Source organism: Aquarana catesbeiana, linkage group LG04 (genome assembly GCF_042186555.1).
Source record: "Aquarana catesbeiana isolate 2022-GZ linkage group LG04, ASM4218655v1, whole genome shotgun sequence".
NCBI classification, from domain to species: domain Eukaryota; kingdom Metazoa; phylum Chordata; class Amphibia; order Anura; family Ranidae; genus Aquarana; species Aquarana catesbeiana.
Window position 1 is genome coordinate 382160633 of NC_133327.1, and position 17053 is coordinate 382177685.

General features: G+C 45.6%; 1 protein-coding gene across 2 annotated transcripts in view; it reads left to right on the top strand.

Annotated features, from left to right (window-relative positions):
• Positions 1 to 17053, top strand: part of LOC141140220 (amine sulfotransferase-like) — a 121447-nt gene that overhangs the window by 92373 nt on the left and 12021 nt on the right. The window contains exons 4-6 of one of the 2 annotated variants that reach the window (XM_073627136.1): positions 606 to 732; positions 1205 to 1252; positions 5571 to 5665. In XM_073627136.1, the coding sequence (XP_073483237.1) occupies positions 606 to 732; positions 1205 to 1252; positions 5571 to 5665 (270 nt within the window). The remainder of the gene's footprint in view (positions 1 to 605; positions 733 to 1204; positions 1253 to 5570; positions 5666 to 17053) is intronic. The other variant, XM_073627137.1, reaches the window with a different exon arrangement.

The window sequence follows — 17053 nt, forward strand, 5'->3', positions numbered from 1 at the left end:
CTTGCAGCGTTGCGTTAATTTTACCGCTAACGCCCCTAAAACGCTGTAAAAACGCGGTAATAACGCTAAGGCGTTTTAGGGTGTTTTTGAAGCGCCTTGGTGTGAAAGGGGTCTGAGCTCTGGAGCAACAGCTCTTACAGAGAGCAACTACACTTTGCAAAGTTCACAGTCTATTTGCCTTTAGTACATCAACCCCATAGTGACAATATGGGGCAAACACAACTGGAGATGAGAAAAGCTCTGGACCAAAATCAAGTCCTGAATATCCGCATTGAGAAAATACACAAAGTTTAAGAGTGCACAGCAGGTAAAAATAGTTACCCATGCAAAAAAGTAGGTAGACCCTAAAAAAATAGAAGCACCAAACAGGGCAGAGAAGTTGCTATTTAACTGGCTATATCTCTGATATATAATTTGACATAAAACCTTTTAAAAGTTGTTTTTACGTGATGCATATTTGTCTGTTCTTCCCTGAGCACAATTCTTATGTTCTTAATGCTATGTCCTACACTAATCCATCTTGTTTCGTTATTTTGGCGTAGCTAGTACATACAGATTCTCAACTACTAGGAATTTATACAAAAATGTTTATCTTTTATTGAAAGATAATCTACGTGATGAGGAATCCAAAGGACGTAATAAAGTCTACTTATCATTTTGAAAACCTATTGGCTTTTTCAGAAAAGTCACCAGATTTCAACCACTTTTTTGAGAAATTTTTGGATGGAGAAGGTAACTATATGTACAATGTGTTCATGTTATTGTTGATTTAGAAATAGAGCAGCTTTCACACCATATCCTTTGTTTGTTTTCAACCCCCTGGGTATTTGAATCAGCTAAACGCCAGTGAGTAAATACCCCTTAATTAAATCAGCCTCATAATCCAAAAAACTTGTTTAACTAGTTTTATTTTTGTCAATGTATTATAGTTTTCTGTCTTAAATTGCTGCCTACAGAACTAATATGAAAAAAAGTAACAAACATGTTTTCCTTCCTGTGTAGTTGAAAACATTTTGACTGTACATAAAAAAAAAACTCAGGGTAGTGGAAGGCATGCTATAAACCTTTTACAAATATGTCAGATTGTAGATAGTAGAAGACAAATGGCTTTTGTGACCTTAGAGATGTGATGATAAACATCATCTCTCTGTTTATAATGGGTCAAAATTTTAGATGTTCTCCTTTTTCATTCTTTTACCTTCAGTATTGCTCTTTTACCCAGTAAGGATTGGAAATAGCTCAGCATTAAAGTGTAAGTAAACCCTTCCATCATTTTCAGAAAAGGAAGTTGCCATCTTGGCCTCTGTTTAATCTTCAACTGCCATGATGCTGCACATGTGATCAGTTATGACACCAGCCATTAGTTTGGTGGAGAGCACAACCAATGTGACAGTTACATTCCCAGCATATGCTGGGAATGTAACTGTTTTCTTTAACTGTTAAATCGATGGGTTTACGTATGCTTTAAGTACCTGTTCACATATATTGCAGTGACTGGAAGTGCACTGGTCACCATTAGGACACACATAAAACAATAGTTTTCTACGTACTCTGTTTGCACTGCAGCACAGCCTAGGGCTGTGGTGCAGTGACCTGCATTTTATTGAAGTGCACAGGAAGGCACCGCATGTTACTACAGCGTAAAGCACTGCTGTACAGTGACATAAATTAAGTATTGCTTTGTGAACTTTACATAAAGTTCAGACAAAAAAGAAGTGTGATGCAGTAAACCGCGCCCCTACCGCCAGCTTACTGCAACAGGAATGGAGAGCTCCAAAAAAAAAGTATTGCCTGTACTTCACGACATAGAGAATAAACAAATTATTTTATTGAAAGGATGAACAGTTCATGACAAACACAGGTACAGACGACTGTGCAAAAAAAACGCTAAAGATGCTGTGCAAAATAGCTAAGTGCAAATATGAGCTTGTGTTCAAACAAATCAATACCAATGATTGCTCATGGCGCTGTGCAAAATACAAATATGAATCTGTGCACATAAGATGATTTTCAGTGCAAAAAAATATATAAATATCAATAATAAAATTCCTATGCATATGCAATATATCAATGAGACACATGTAATTATTATAGATGAATGTAGCAATAATCCATATAATCTCTCTTTATCACACTGCTGACACAACAAATAGTGGTGGCCTAATGATAGATGATTTAGCACTGTGCGATAATCTGTGCAAAAATTGCTAAAAATGCGACCGTGCAGAAAAACGCTAAAGATGCTGTGCAAAATTGCTAGGTGCAAATATGAGCTTGTGCTCAAATAAATCAATGCCAGTGAACACTCATACTATAAATAAATGTAGATGATTTAGCACTGTGCAATAATCTGTGCAAAAATTGCTAAAAAATGCGACTGTGCAAAAAAACGCTAAAGATGCTATGTAAAATTGCTAGGTGCAAATATGAGCTTGTGTTCAAATAAATCAATACCAATGAATGCTCATGGCGCTGTGCAAAATACAAATATGAATCTGTGCACATAAGATGATTTCAGTGCAAAAAAAAAACAAATAATATATGAATATCAATAATAAAATTCCTATGCATATGCAATATATTAATGAGACACATGTAATTTATATAGATGAATGTAGCAATAATCCGTATAATCTCTCTTTATCACACTGTTGACACAACAAATAGTGGTGCTGCAATAGTTCATGAAGTGAAGATAAATAAAGTCTATGATAAAACAAAGTACAGACAGTGGGGGTTATTTACTAAAGGTTAATCCACTTTGCACTGAAAGTGCACTTGGAAGTAAAGTTGCTGTAGATCTGAGAGGGACATGGAAGGAAAATAAAAAACAGCATTTTAGCTTGCACATGATTGGATGATAGAATCAGCAGAGCTTCCCCTCATTTCAGATCTACCCCCTAGATTTAGAGCGATTGCACTTCCAAGTGCACTTGCAGTGCAAAATGGATTTGCCTTTTGTAAATAACCCCCAGTGCTTCAATAAGTGCTCTTCAATAAAATCACCGGTGTGTCACTCTTCGTGTGTATCACTCAGGGGGTTATTTACAAAAGGCAAATCCACTTTGCACTGCAAGTGCACTTGAATGTGCACTGAAAGTGCACTTGGAAGTACAGTCGCTCTCAATCTAAGGGGTAGATCTGAAATGAGGGGAAGCCCCACGTCCACGAACATAAAGTCCAATTGTGCCGAGACCACCGCCATCAAAACTATACTATGGAACCCCTTATAGTTGTAGAAATAAGACCGCGAATGGGGTGGTGGCACAATGCGGACATGCTTCCCATCAATCACCCCGACACAGTTGGGAAAGTCCCAATGGTCAGCGAACTGGGAGGCCACAGTCTGCCATTCCTGTGTGTTCGATGGAAACTGTGGAGTCAAACGAGAAAAAAAAAATATACGTACTTTTAAACATAACTTTGATATTAGATTACACAAAAACATTCTTGAACAACAGCAGTCTAACATTATTAATATGTGTTATTTAAAAAAAAACAAAACAAAAACATAAGAGCCACTTATAAGATTACTCACCCCCTCTGATGGACCATTGATCAATTTGTATGTGGGGGGAGGGGTTCTAATTTGGGCAAAAAAAACACCTGACAGTTGCTAACATTTGAGGGGGTGGGGGAGGGGTTCTAATTGGGGCCAAGAGCACACCTGACAGTTACTAACATTTGAGGGGGTGGGGAGGGTAAACCGGTACACTGGAGCTGACAATATACATTGTTCAAGGGACTATAGGCTAGAGGTATAAATGGACCCAGGATTCCATGGTGGGGAGGTTATTTAAGGTAAATATGCATGTAGGGCAAAAAATGATTAATGTAAAAAAACAGGCATGCATGAAGATAAAGGGGACATTCACAGCATATTCCAAGCATGGTAATTAGGTAACGAGGACATTTAGACAATACATTAACAAACATTAAATACATATCATGTAATGTTAAAGGATAAAACTTACCTTCATATAGTCCTTCTGCAGGACCTGAATAATAGCAGAACAGGTCTCTGGGATTATGATCCCCAGAGCCTGGGGGGAGATGCATGTCGAGAACTTCAAGTCCTGAAGACTTCTCCCAGTCATCAAGTAACGTAAAGTGGCAACTAGCCTCTGCAGTGATGGCTTGCCTCATGCAGGCATCCTGCCTGCTGATATAGGGGGTCAGCATAGCCAGCAGACGTTCAAAAACGGGGTCCGTCATCCTAAAATAATTCCTGAAATCCTCAGTATTATTCTCACTGATCTCACAGAGCTAAGGCATGTGCGAGAATTGGTCACGCTGGCGCAACCAATTCTTCATCCATGAACAACTCCTCGCCCTGTTCATGGACTGGACTCGGGTCAAAGTATTAACCCCAACACCAAGTCCCCACGCAGCACGAACTCGAGAATGAGTACGTCCACGCAACATGGCTTTAATACGGTCAGCTGGTCAAACAAACAAACTTAGAACAAACGCACTGAAGAACAGCAAGGCCTATGAAGAACGACCTGAAAATCAGGAACGAGTGGACCAGAACGGCCTGCTAGGCAGGTTACGAACTGACCAACATGCACTGAAAAGCAGATACAAAACTCACAAGCACAAACTGAACCGCAGAAAAAGATCGAAATAAGCTGAAGTGTGAAAAGCGCGAATCGTCTCTAACCAAACTTCTACTAACACGAGATAAACACGAGATTGGCAGAAGGAGCCCAAAGGGTGGCATAGTGGGGCTTGAACTTCCTTTTTCTAGTCCCGTCTTATGTGCTGTAGGTCACCGCGTTCAAAACCATCTGACTTTTGGAGTTATTGTGTGTGTCCAAGTCCGTCCATTTTTAAGTCCGGCGCACCTACGCTACAAAGTCCATCGAAAAGATCGCCGGACCAAGTATGCCATAAAGTCCGATCGTGTGTACGCGGCATTACAGTCATTTTGTGTGTGTCAGTAATTATATTTTGGTATTTAGCTGCTGCCTTCCCCTTGTGGATTTTTTTGGGGGAAGTATATTCTGTTTTATGTTACTAGGGCCTTTTTTATTTTTGGGAGTGCTCAGTGTACACTTGTTGCTGACACAGGCAAAGTAGCATGCGATAAAGTGGTGTGCAGAAAAGCCCCACATAGTCCCCCCGGACCCTCTTCCCCATTTGCCATATTTGACATTAAATTTAGGCAATACCTTTTTAGTTTAAAAAATCTCGGATAGGCCTAATTTCAGAAGCAGAGGTTCTGCACAAAGACATAGCAGGGTCAAGTAGGTTCTGCAAAGCAAAGCACAGGCCAGGCAACACCATATAGAGGCAGGGCACCTCTGCCTTTTCTGTTAGAGAGGCTGTGCTATACACAGCACAGGCAAGAGGTAGTTAAGTGCCTGACAACGCTTTTCTCTTTTTCCTCTTCCCAGGCACAGAGCAGCCAGTTGTCTGTAGGTGCTGATAATGTGCCCTTTTCCAAACTTTCACACAGTTGAGCCTTAGAAATGGTACCATCATCAAGGAGCCACTAGAAATGCTTCTTCAGTACTGATGTTGTGTAATATTTTATTTTACAATGTATTGTGATTTGGTATGTTCAGTTTTTGCAGGCAAATGGTTTGATCACTTACGAGGATGGTACACTCATAAAGATGACTACAATATTCTTTTCTTAAAATATGAAGACATGATAAAGGTAAGGTATTTGAGTTTGTTTTTAATATTAACACATGTCAGCAATTATTTTAAAAAGGTTTTTAACAATATGTATTCTTTTTCAAATGCCATTATATGCAATGACCTACCTTCTTAGACACAGCCTGGGTGGACAGTATGGCACACTCAATGTAACTCTTCAATAAGACACAGAATTTGAATCCAACACAATTTTTTTTTTTTATTTCCAATAGTATAGATGTTTTTTTTCTGGTCTTGAAGTGTGAAAAGATGACTTTCCTGAGCTCTTTCTCTACTTGGGAAGTTATACAAACAACGGAGCATCAGAGAAGCATGGAGTGTCTAGCTAAGACTATGCCAATCAGCACTAAAATAGGAAGGGGAACAGAGGAACATACCAAATACAGTAAACAAAACAATGGACAGGCTGCTGTGGTTGCACAATATCAAAATTTATTCTAGGACTTTGAAACATAAAGGAGTGTTTTTATGATTGTGCTACAGATATCTCTATTCAAATAGCAAAATTTAGTAAAAACCATTATGCCCTGTACACACGATCGCACATTCCGACAACAAAATCCATGTTTTTTTTCCGACGGATGTTGGCTCAAACTTGTCTTGCATACACACGGTCACACAAATCTTGTCGGAAATTCCAAATGTCAAGAACGCGGTGACGTACAACACGTACGACAAGCCGAGAAAAATGAAGTTCAATAGCCAGTGCGGCTCTTCTGCTTGATTCCGAACATGCGTGAAACTTTGTGCGTCGGAATTGTGTACACACGATCGGAATTTCCGACAATGGATTTTGTTGTCGGAAAATTTGAGATCCAGATCTCAAATTTTGTGTGACGGAAATTCCTATGGAAAATGCATGATGGAGCCTACACACGGTCGGAATTTCCGACAAAAAGGTCCCACCGAACATTTTCCGTAGGAAAATCCAACCGTGTGTACGGGGCATTAAAGGTTAATTTATTGTTATAGGTATAGTTGCCATGCATCTCTCTTGCTGGACAGACTCCCAGTTTGGCAAATTGTCATATACCCTCTTGCCCTAAAGCACCAGGGTCTGCAGTTTAATCACTTATACCCCATTCCTGACCAGGCCAATGTTCAGCTTTGAGTGCTGTTGCAATTTGAATGACAATTGCAGGGTCATGTAACACTGTACTCATGAAATTTTTATTATTTTTTTTCAGACAGATAGCGCTTTCTTTCAGTGGCATTTAATCACCACTGGGTTTTTTATTTTTTGCTAGACAAATGAAAAAAAGATGGAACATATTGAAAAAATATCTTAGTTTCTGTTATAACATTTTGCAAAAAAGTAATTTTTCTCCTTCACTGATCCTTCTGTGTTTGTAAATCTCAGGCGACTCATTTTAAAGTTGACCTGGTTGCATTAATACATCTTGTGTCTAAATTGTATTTATATCCATATCACATTCCTCAAAATACTATTTCATATAGTAATGCTCGCTATAGCAAGTGGGTAATAGACTAAAGATAAATCACCGCGCTATAATAAAATTGATACATAAAAAGCATACTGAAAAAAATAAAATTGAAAAACCAAGGTGACAATTCACTGATCAAAAACAAAACGTAAAAGCAGCTGCTAAAAATGGGATACACACATTACATAATAAATACAAAAGAGGAGCAGCGCTGTGACAAAGAAAGTGAAAAAGTATATGTGATATACCCAAATCAAATAAATAAATAAATGAGTAAATACTAGACCCAAGTTTGCAATAGGTACCAAAGTTCATATAAATAGGTAGAAAAAGTCCTATCCAAGATCAATCATAAGTAGTAGACAAAATAGGAAGCGTAGATAGGTAGAAATCCAAATACATCAATATGTCCTTCACCGCACCACTGTGGTATTGATAAAAATGCGCGCTTACCAAACGGCAAGCTTGAAAAAGCTTGCGACCTTAACCCGGTCGGGGCCTTTCAGGATGGAACCATCAAAGGGAAACACACATCACCTTCGCTTGGATTAAGCACGCTCACCACCAATTATCACTGTTTTATGGAGATGTACCCCTGGCTAGGGATAAACATTTTTTAGGAATTTCATAAGGACCACCATGACGCTTAATACAATTTAACCGCTTCAGCCCCGGACCATTTGGCTGTCTAAAGACCAGAGGACTCTTTCCAATTTGGCACTGCGTCGCTCCAACCGCCAACCGCACGGTCATGCAACGCTGCACCCAAACCAAATTTGCGTCCTCTTCTTCCCACAAATAGAGCCCTCCCCTGATGGCATTCGATCACCTCTGCGGTCCCCACTTCCAGAGCTTTATCCGAGCATGCAGTCCAGCAAGGAGAGTGTTTCACCGCTCAGGTGGATCCAGACCCAGGTGTAAAGTTAATGTGAAGCCTGGGACTCTTCAACTCTGAAGGCTTCACATTAACTTTACACCTGGGTCTGGATCCACCTGAGCGGTGAAACACTCTCCTTGCTGGACTGCATGCTCGGATAAAGCTCTGGAAGTGCAGTTGGCGGTTGGAGCGACGCAGTGCCAAATTAGAAAGAGTCCTCTGGTCTTTAGAAAAAAAAGCTTGTGACCTTAACCCGGTCGGGGCCTTTCAGGATGGAACCATCAAAGGGAAACACACATCACCTTCGCTTGGATTAAGCACGCTCACCACCAATTATCACTGTTTTATGGAGATGTACCCCTGGCTAGGGATAAACATTTTTTAGGAATTTCATAAGGACCACCATGACGCTTAATACAATTTAACCGCTTCAGCCCCGGACCATTTGGCTGTCTAAAGACCAGAGGACTCTGAAGCCTTCAGAGTTGAAGAGTCCCAGGCTTCACATTAACTTTACACCTGGGTCTGGATCCACCTGAGCGGTGAAACACTCTCCTTGCTGGACTGCATGCTCGGATAAAGCTCTGGAAGTGGGGACCGCAGAGGTGATCGAATGCCATCAGGGGAGGGCTCTATTTGTGGGAAGAAGAGGACGCAAATTTGGTTTGGGTGCAGCGTTGCATGACCGTGCGGTTGGCGGTTGGAGCGACGCAGTGCCAAATTGGAAAGAGTCCTCTGGTCTTTAGACAGCCAAATGGTCCGGGGCTGAAGCGGTTAAATTGTATTAAGCGTCATGGTGGTCCTTATGAAATTCCTAAAAAATGTTTATCCCTAGCCAGGGGTACATCTCCATAAAACAGTGATAATTGGTGGTGAGCGTGCTTAATCCAAGCGAAGGTGATGTGTGTTTCCCTTTGATGGTTCCATCCTGAAAGGCCCCGACCGGGTTAAGGTCGCAAGCTTTTTCAAGCTTGCCGTTTGGTAAGCGCGCATTTTTATCAATACCACAGTGGTGCGGTGAAGGACATATTGATGTATTTGGATTTCTACCTATCTACGCTATAGCAAGTGCAGAGTTGCAGCAGGATAATACAATGCATGACACAGGGCAGCTCCTGTACTTTTGAGTTGCAGTGCAATGCCAATAAACATTATTTAAATTTCATGTAATACAATATTTGGCTCATTGAGAACCTATTAATTGTACAAAGCACCCAGAATTGTTTACTTTGCCAAATACTTTTACATTACTCTGCTCTCCAAAATATGAGCTCATTCAGTTGAGTGCTGACACCTGTTCTGCATGCTGAGCAATCAGGGCTGGCACTACCTATAGGCTAGGTAGGCACCGGCCTAAAGCACACATCAGTCAGGGGGCGCCGTTCCGGCAGGGGCGGACTGGGCCGGGGCCACCGGTAGGTTTGCCACCTGTCTGCCTATGACCCGGACACAACATACTTCCGGTCCTATCCATCAAGTTAATCTCTCCTGGGGACGGAGCTAGTGCCAGACCAAGCCCCAACACTGTGCTCCACTCAATTGGCCCTGTAGGCTGCGCCTCTTTGTTTCTCTGCCTTTAGTTCTTCCCCGCCCGGCATCTTTCCCTCTCCTCCTCCCCTCCTCTCCTCCAGCTCCGCCTCAGTGTTCTTCTTTGCAGTCTATGGTTGCTGTCCTAGAAACCAATGACACGCCTTTTCTGCTGTTCCTATGATACATAGTGGGAGGTAAACAGTCCTAGAGTAGCTCAACCTACCAGCTCCGCTCCCCAGCTCAGCTCTCACGCTTCCTTCCTTGCTTGCAGCTGCTCCCAGGTCCCGTTGGTAAGGCAATTTGAATAGATGTCTAAAGGGGTCAGGGGGTGCTGATATAAGGGAGGGTCTCCCTGATCTCTGGAGGTCTCTAAGAAAGGGGGCACTGATATAAGGGGACTTTGAGCTAATGAGGGTCTCTAAGAGGGGGTACTTACTGCTGATCTAATGTTTGTTGAGCTAATGTTTGGTGATCAACTATTCAGCAGCACCCCCCTTAGAGACCCCCATTAGCTCACAGTCCCCTTATATCAGTGCCCCCATTCCTTATCAGTAATGCCCATCAGTGCTGCCTATCAGTGCACATCCGTGCAGCCTCATGAGTGCCCATCAATTCCGCTTATTAGTTCCACATATCAGTACCCATCAATGCCTTTTAGTGCCATCAGTGACGCCTATCAGTTCCACATATCAGTACCCATCAATGCAGGCTTATCAATGCTGCCTATCAGTGCTGCCCATCAATGCCGCTTGTCAGTGCCACCCATCAGTGCCACTCATCAGTGCTGCCTATCAGTGCCACCCATCAGTACCACTTATCAGTGCAGCCTCATCAGCATACATCAGTGCAGCCTCATCAGTGCACATCAGTGCCCATCAGTGCAGCCTCATTAGCGTACATCAGTGCTGCCTATCAGTGGAGCCTCGTCAGCGCACATCAATGCAGCCTCATCAGTGCCCATCAGTGCTGCCTATCAGTGCCCATCAGTGCAGCCTCATCAGTGCACATCAGTGAAGGAGAAAAATTAACTTATTTACAAATTTTTATAACAGAAACGCATTTTTTTTTCAAAATTTTTGGTCTTTTTTCATTTATCTAGCAAAAAATGAAAAAATCCAGTGGTGATTAAATACCACCAAAAGAAAGCTCTATTTGTGTAAAAAAAATATTTAAAAAATTTGTTTGGGTACAGCGTTGCATGACCGCGCAATTGTCATTCAAAATGCAACAATGCTGAAAGCTGAAAATTGGCCTGGGCAGGAAGGGTGTAAGTGCCCAGTAGGCAAGCCGTTATATTAGCACCCTCTCAGAGACCCCCATTAGATCAGATTCCCCTTATATCAGCAACCTCTCCTTACAGACTAATTGGTCTGTAAGGGGGGAGGGGGTTGTTGATATAAGGGGCTTCTGATTTAAAAAGAAAAAATGAAAAACTCCACCACCGCCACCCCCACCATATACATGGGCAGGGCAAAGGGGGTGGAGCCAATGGGGGAGGCAACATGAAGTTTCGCTTAGGGTGTCAAAAATCCATGCACCAGCCCTGTGAGCTATTGTCTTCTGTGTCTGCATCCACCTGGCAGCTATTGAAATAGTTGCACAGACAGAGCTGCATGTCAAAATTTGACATGCGTGGAGGAGCAGGTGCATGGCTCCAAATGCAGAGTGGGCATTCGGATGCCTGCATCTATAGTAAATTTTAACATGCGGCTGTGTCTGCACAGCCACTGCGTCAGCATCCACTTCTTTAGGCTGCCTGCATGCAGGTGAATGCAGGTGCAGAAAACAGCAGTTCAGCACACAGGATGAGTGTAAGCGCATGTCTGAATGGGCCTTATGGCATCCGAACACTTGCAGTCAGAGCACCAGGAATGCAAGTGTAGCACCCACTGAAAGTAGGAAACACAAAGTAACTTGTTGGGTCAACATTCGCCTCAGGGTTGGATCCTTGAATTTTTGTTGTGCATAAAAAGTTGGATGTCAGGCACTTTTAAAAGGTAACAGAGTTTACTGAAACCCTGAAACCCAGGGAGAGAGGAATTAGGGCACAGGCTACCCAAAAGTACCACGTGAAGTTCCAGAATCTTACTTGGTTATAAAAAAAGGGTCTTTTAGGCCAGACCAGCACCATGTTTACTTCAAATTGTATAGCAGTTTCTGTACAAGGAGCTTCTGGATGATCCGCCAGACTTTCCTTGATGTTCAAGCTTGCATCTAGCTCTTTTAGACACCTTTTTAACAGACAAAGTATACCCCTTTTGCTGCTATCCTGGTTCCAGCTTCACTCCACCCAAGAAAATCCACCAACCAGGCAGTGCAAGTTTTACAGGCTCCAAACTCAGGTCTTCCCTCAAGAACATGTGTGTCCCCCTCAGGCAATAGGTCTGGGAGGTCAGAGAACACCTGCACACATGTCCTCTCTAAGCAAAATCTGGGAGGCAAGAGAGCTTCCAGAAGGTACTCAGAAACATTTATACCCTTTCCCAACACCGACCACTGGCAAAAAACCACTTAGTGGTTGGCCAGGGAGATCTTAATATTCACAACTCAGGCCAGGGCTCGAGTCCGGCTGCAGGAAGCATGGGAATTACGTTCTTGTACTTTTTACACAGCAGGAACATCGTTCCCGTTAGCAGCCGTGTCCTGCAGTATGCGAGCTGTGGCAGGTAGGCAGTGTGGGTGTGCGGGAAGGGGAGGACATCCGTGCCAATGGGGGGCGGTCTGCCCTGTGTGCCACACATTGTGGGGGTGTCATCCTGGCGTGCCCATGCTCCCCTCCCTCGGTCCTCCTCCTCCAGCGGCCACTATACTATTCAGGACCTTTCCCGCCAATCTGCAGCACTAGGTCTCCGCTGCAATACTGCCATTGGCTGCTAGGACTGATGTTGTTCTAGCAACCAATGACATCACCTGTGCTCCCCGCCCTCCTCAGCAAGTTCCTCCACCCAGCTCCTGCCCCCCTGCAGCACGCTCCCTCGTCAAGCTCCGCACCTGCCCCCTGCCTGCAAGAACTTATCCAGGTACATGTTTCTACTTTGTGATGGCTCACAACTCGGATGGAGACACTCTGATGGTGGATGGGGACTCTCTGATGGGGACACTCTAATGGGGGCACTCTGATGGGGACAATCTGATGGGGACACGCTGATGGGGGGGCTCTGATGGGGGCACTCTAATGGGGGCACTCTAATGGGGGCACTCTAATGGGGGCACTCTGATGGAGAAACTCTGATGGGGATTCTCTGATGGGGTTCTCTGATGGGGACACTATGATGGGGACACTCTGATGGGGGAACTCTGATAGGAACACTCTGATGGGGATTCTCTGATGGGGCAACTCTTCTGATGGGGAAACTCTGATGGGGCCACTCTGATGGGGACACTCTGATGGGGACACTCTGATGGTGGACCTCTGATGGGGACACTCTGATGGGGGCTCTGAGATGGGGGAACTCTGATGGCGACACTCTGATGGGGGACTTATGATAGGGGAACTCTGATGGTTACACTCTGCTGGGGACACTCTGATGGGAACACCTGCTCTCTGATGAGGGCACTGTGATGGGGTCACTCTGATGGGGACACCTGCTCTCTGATGGGGGCACTGGTAAGGCCGCATTGCTGGGCACTGGTAAGGCCGCATTGCACTGATAAGGCTGCATTGCAGGGCACTGGTGAGGCTGCATTGCTCGGCACTGGTAAAGCTGTATTGCTGGGCAATGGTCAGTCTGCATTGCTGGGCAATGGTCAGTCTCCATTGCTGGGCACTGGTAAGGCTGCATTGATGGGCACTGGTCAGGCAGCATTGATGGGCACTGGTAAGGCTGCATTGATGGGCACCTCTAAGGCTGCATTTGATGGGCACTGATCAGACTACATTTGATGGGCACCAATCATGCTTCATTGATGGGTACTGTGGAGGCTGCATTGATGGGTACTGGTGAAGCTGCATTGATGGGTACTGGTGAGTCTGCATTGATGGGTACTGGGGAGACTGCATGGATGGGTACTGGTAAGGCTGCATTGCTGGGCACTGGAACGGCTGCATTGCTGGGCACTGATCAGACTGCATTTCATGGGCACTGATCAGGCTGCATTTCATGGGCACTGGCAAGGCTGCATTTGATGGGCACTGGCAAGGCTGCAATGATGGGCACTGTCAAGGCTGCATTTGATGGCCACTGTCAAGGCTGCATTTGATGGGCACTGGCAAGGCTGCAATGATGGGCACTGGTAAGGCTGCATTGATGGGCACCGGTAAGGCCACATTTGATGGGCACCTCTAAGGCTGCATTTGATGGGCACTGATCAGACTACATTTGATGGACACTGATAATGCTTCATTGATGGGTACTGGGGAGGCTGCATTGATGGGTACTGGTGAGACTGCATTGATGGATACTGGTAAAGCTGCATTGCTGGGCACTGGTAAGGCCGCATTGCACTGATAAGGCTGCATTGCAGGGCACAGATGAGGCTGCATTTCTCGGCACTGGTAAGGCTGTATTGCTGGGCAATGGTAAGGCTGTATTGCTGGGCAATGGTCAGTCTGCATTGCTGGGCAATGGTCAGTCTGCATTGCTGGGCACTGGTAAGGCTGCATTGATGGGCACTGGTCAGGCAGCATTGATGGGCACTGGTAAGGCTGCATTGATGGGCACTGATAAAGCCGCATTGCTGGGCACTGGTAAGGCCACATATGATGGGCACCTCTAAGGCTGCATTTGATGGGCACTGATCAGACTACATTTGATGGGCACCGATCAGACTACATTTGATGGGCACCGATCATGCTTCATTGATGGGTACTGTGGAGGCTGCATTGATGGGTACTGGTGAGGCTGCATTGATGGGTACTAGTGAGGCTGCATTGATGGGTACTGGGGAGACTGCATGGATGGGTACTGGTAAGGCTGCATTGCTGGGCACTGGAACGGCTGCATTGCTGGGCACTGATCAGGCTGCATTTCATGGGCACTGATCAGGCTGCATTTCATGGGCACTTGCAAGGCTGCATTTCATGGGCACTGGCAAGGCTGCATTTGATGGGCAACGGCAAGGCTGCAATGATGGGCAACGGCAAGGCTGCATTTGATGGGCACTGTCAAGGCTGCATTTGATGGGCACTGGCAAGGCTGCAATGATGGGCACTGGTAAGGCTGCATTGATGGGCACCGGTAAGGCCACATTTGATGGGCACCTCTAAGGCTGCATTTGATGGGCACTGATCAGACTACATTTGATGGACACTGATAATGCTTCATTGATGGGTACTGGGGAGGCTGCATTGATGGGTACTGGTGAGACTGCATTGATGGATACTGGTAAAGCTGCATTGCTGGGAACTGGTAAGGCCGCATTGCACTGATAAGGCTGCGTTGCAGGGCACAGATGAGGCTGCATTTCTCGGCACTGGTCAGTCTGCATTGCTGGGCAATGGTCAGTCTGCATTGCTGGGCAATGGTCAGTCTGCATTGCTGGGCACTGGTAAGGCTGCATTGATGGGCACTGGTCAGGCAGCATTGATGGGCACTGGTAAGGCTGCATTGATGGGCACTGATAAGGCCGCATTGCTGGGCACTGGTAAGGCCACATATGATGGGCACCTCTAAGGCTGCATTTGATGGGCACTGATCATGCTTCATTGATGGGTACTGTGGAGGCTGCATTGATGGGTACTGGTGAGGCTGCATTGATGGGTACTGGTGAGGCTGAATTGATGGGTACTGGGGAGACTGCATGGATGGGTACTGGTAAGGCTGCATTGCTGGGCACTGGAACGGCTGCATTGCTGGGCACTGATCAGGCTGCATTTCATGGGCACTGATCAGGCTGCATTTCATGGGCACTTGCAAGGCTGCATTTCATGGGCACTGGCAAGGCTGCATTTCATGGGCAACAGCAAGGCTGCAATGATGGGCAACGGCAAGGCTGCATTTGATGGGCACTGTCAAGGCTGCATTTGATGGGCACTGGCAAGGCTGCAATGATGGGCACTGGTAAGGCTGCATTGATGGGCACCGGTAAGGCCACATTTGATGGGCACCTCTAAGGCTGCATTTGATGGGCACTGATCAGACTACATTTGATGGACACTGATAATGCTTCATTGATGGGTACTGGGGAGGCTGCATTGATGGGTACTGGTGAGACTGCATTGATGGATACTGGTAAAGCTGCATTGCTGGGCACTGGTAAGGCCGCATTGCACTGATAAGGCTGCATTGCAGGGCACAGATGAGGCTGCATTTCTCGGCACTGGTCAGTCTGCATTGCTGGGCAATGGTCAGTCTGCATTGCTGGGCAATGGTCAGTCTGCATTGCTGGGCACTGGTAAGGCTGCATTGATGGGCACTGGTCAGGCAGCATTGATGGGCACCGGTAAGGCCACATTTGATGGGCACCTCTAAGGCTGCATTTGATGGGCACTGATCAGACTACATTTGATGGACACTGATAATGCTTCATTGATGGGTACTGGGGAGGCTGCATTGATGGGTACTGGTGAGACTGCATTGATGGATACTGGTAAAGCTGCATTGCTGGGAACTGGTAAGGCCGCATTGCACTGATAAGGCTGCATTGCAGGGCACAGATGAGGCTGCATTTCTCGGCACTGGTCAGTCTGCATTGCTGGGCAATGGTCAGTCTGCATTGCTGGGCAATGGTCAGTCTGCATTGCTGGGCACTGGTAAGGCTGCATTGATGGGCACTGGTCAGGCAGCATTGATGGGCACTGGTAAGGCTGCATTGATGGGCACTGATAAGGCCGCATTGCTGGGCACTGGTAAGGCCACATATGATGGGCACCTCTAAGGCTGCATTTGATGGGCACTGATCAGACTACATTTGATGGGCACCGATCATGCTTCATTGATGGGTACTGTGGAGGCTGCATTGATGGGTACTGGTGAGGCTACATTGATGGGTACTGGTGAGGCTGCATTGATGGGTACTGGGGAGACTGCATGGATGGGTACTGGTAAGGCTGCATTGCTGGGCACTGGAACGGCTGCATTGCTGGGCACTGATCAGGCTGCATTTCATGGGCACTGATCAGGCTGCATTTCATGGGCACTTGCAAGGCTGCATTTCATGGGCACTGGCAAGGCTGCATTTGATGGGCAACGGCAAGGCTGCAATGATGGGCAACGGCAAGGCTGCATTTGATGGGCACTGTCAAGGCTGCATTTGATGGGCACTGGCAAGGCTGCAATGATGGGCACTGGTAAGGCTGCATTGATGGGCACCGGTAAGGCCACATTTGATGGGCACCTCTAAGGCTGCATTTGATGGGCACTGATCAGACTACGTTTGATGGATGCTGATATTGCTTCATTGATGGGTACTGGGGAGGCTGCATTGATGGGTACTGGTGAGACTGCATTGATGGATACTGGTAAAGCTGCATTGCTGGGCACTGGTAAGGCTGCATTGCTGGGCACTGGCAAGGCTGCATTTAATGGGCACTGGCAAGGCTGCATTGATGGGCACAGATCAGGCTGCATTTAATGTGCACTGAGTAGTGAGTGCC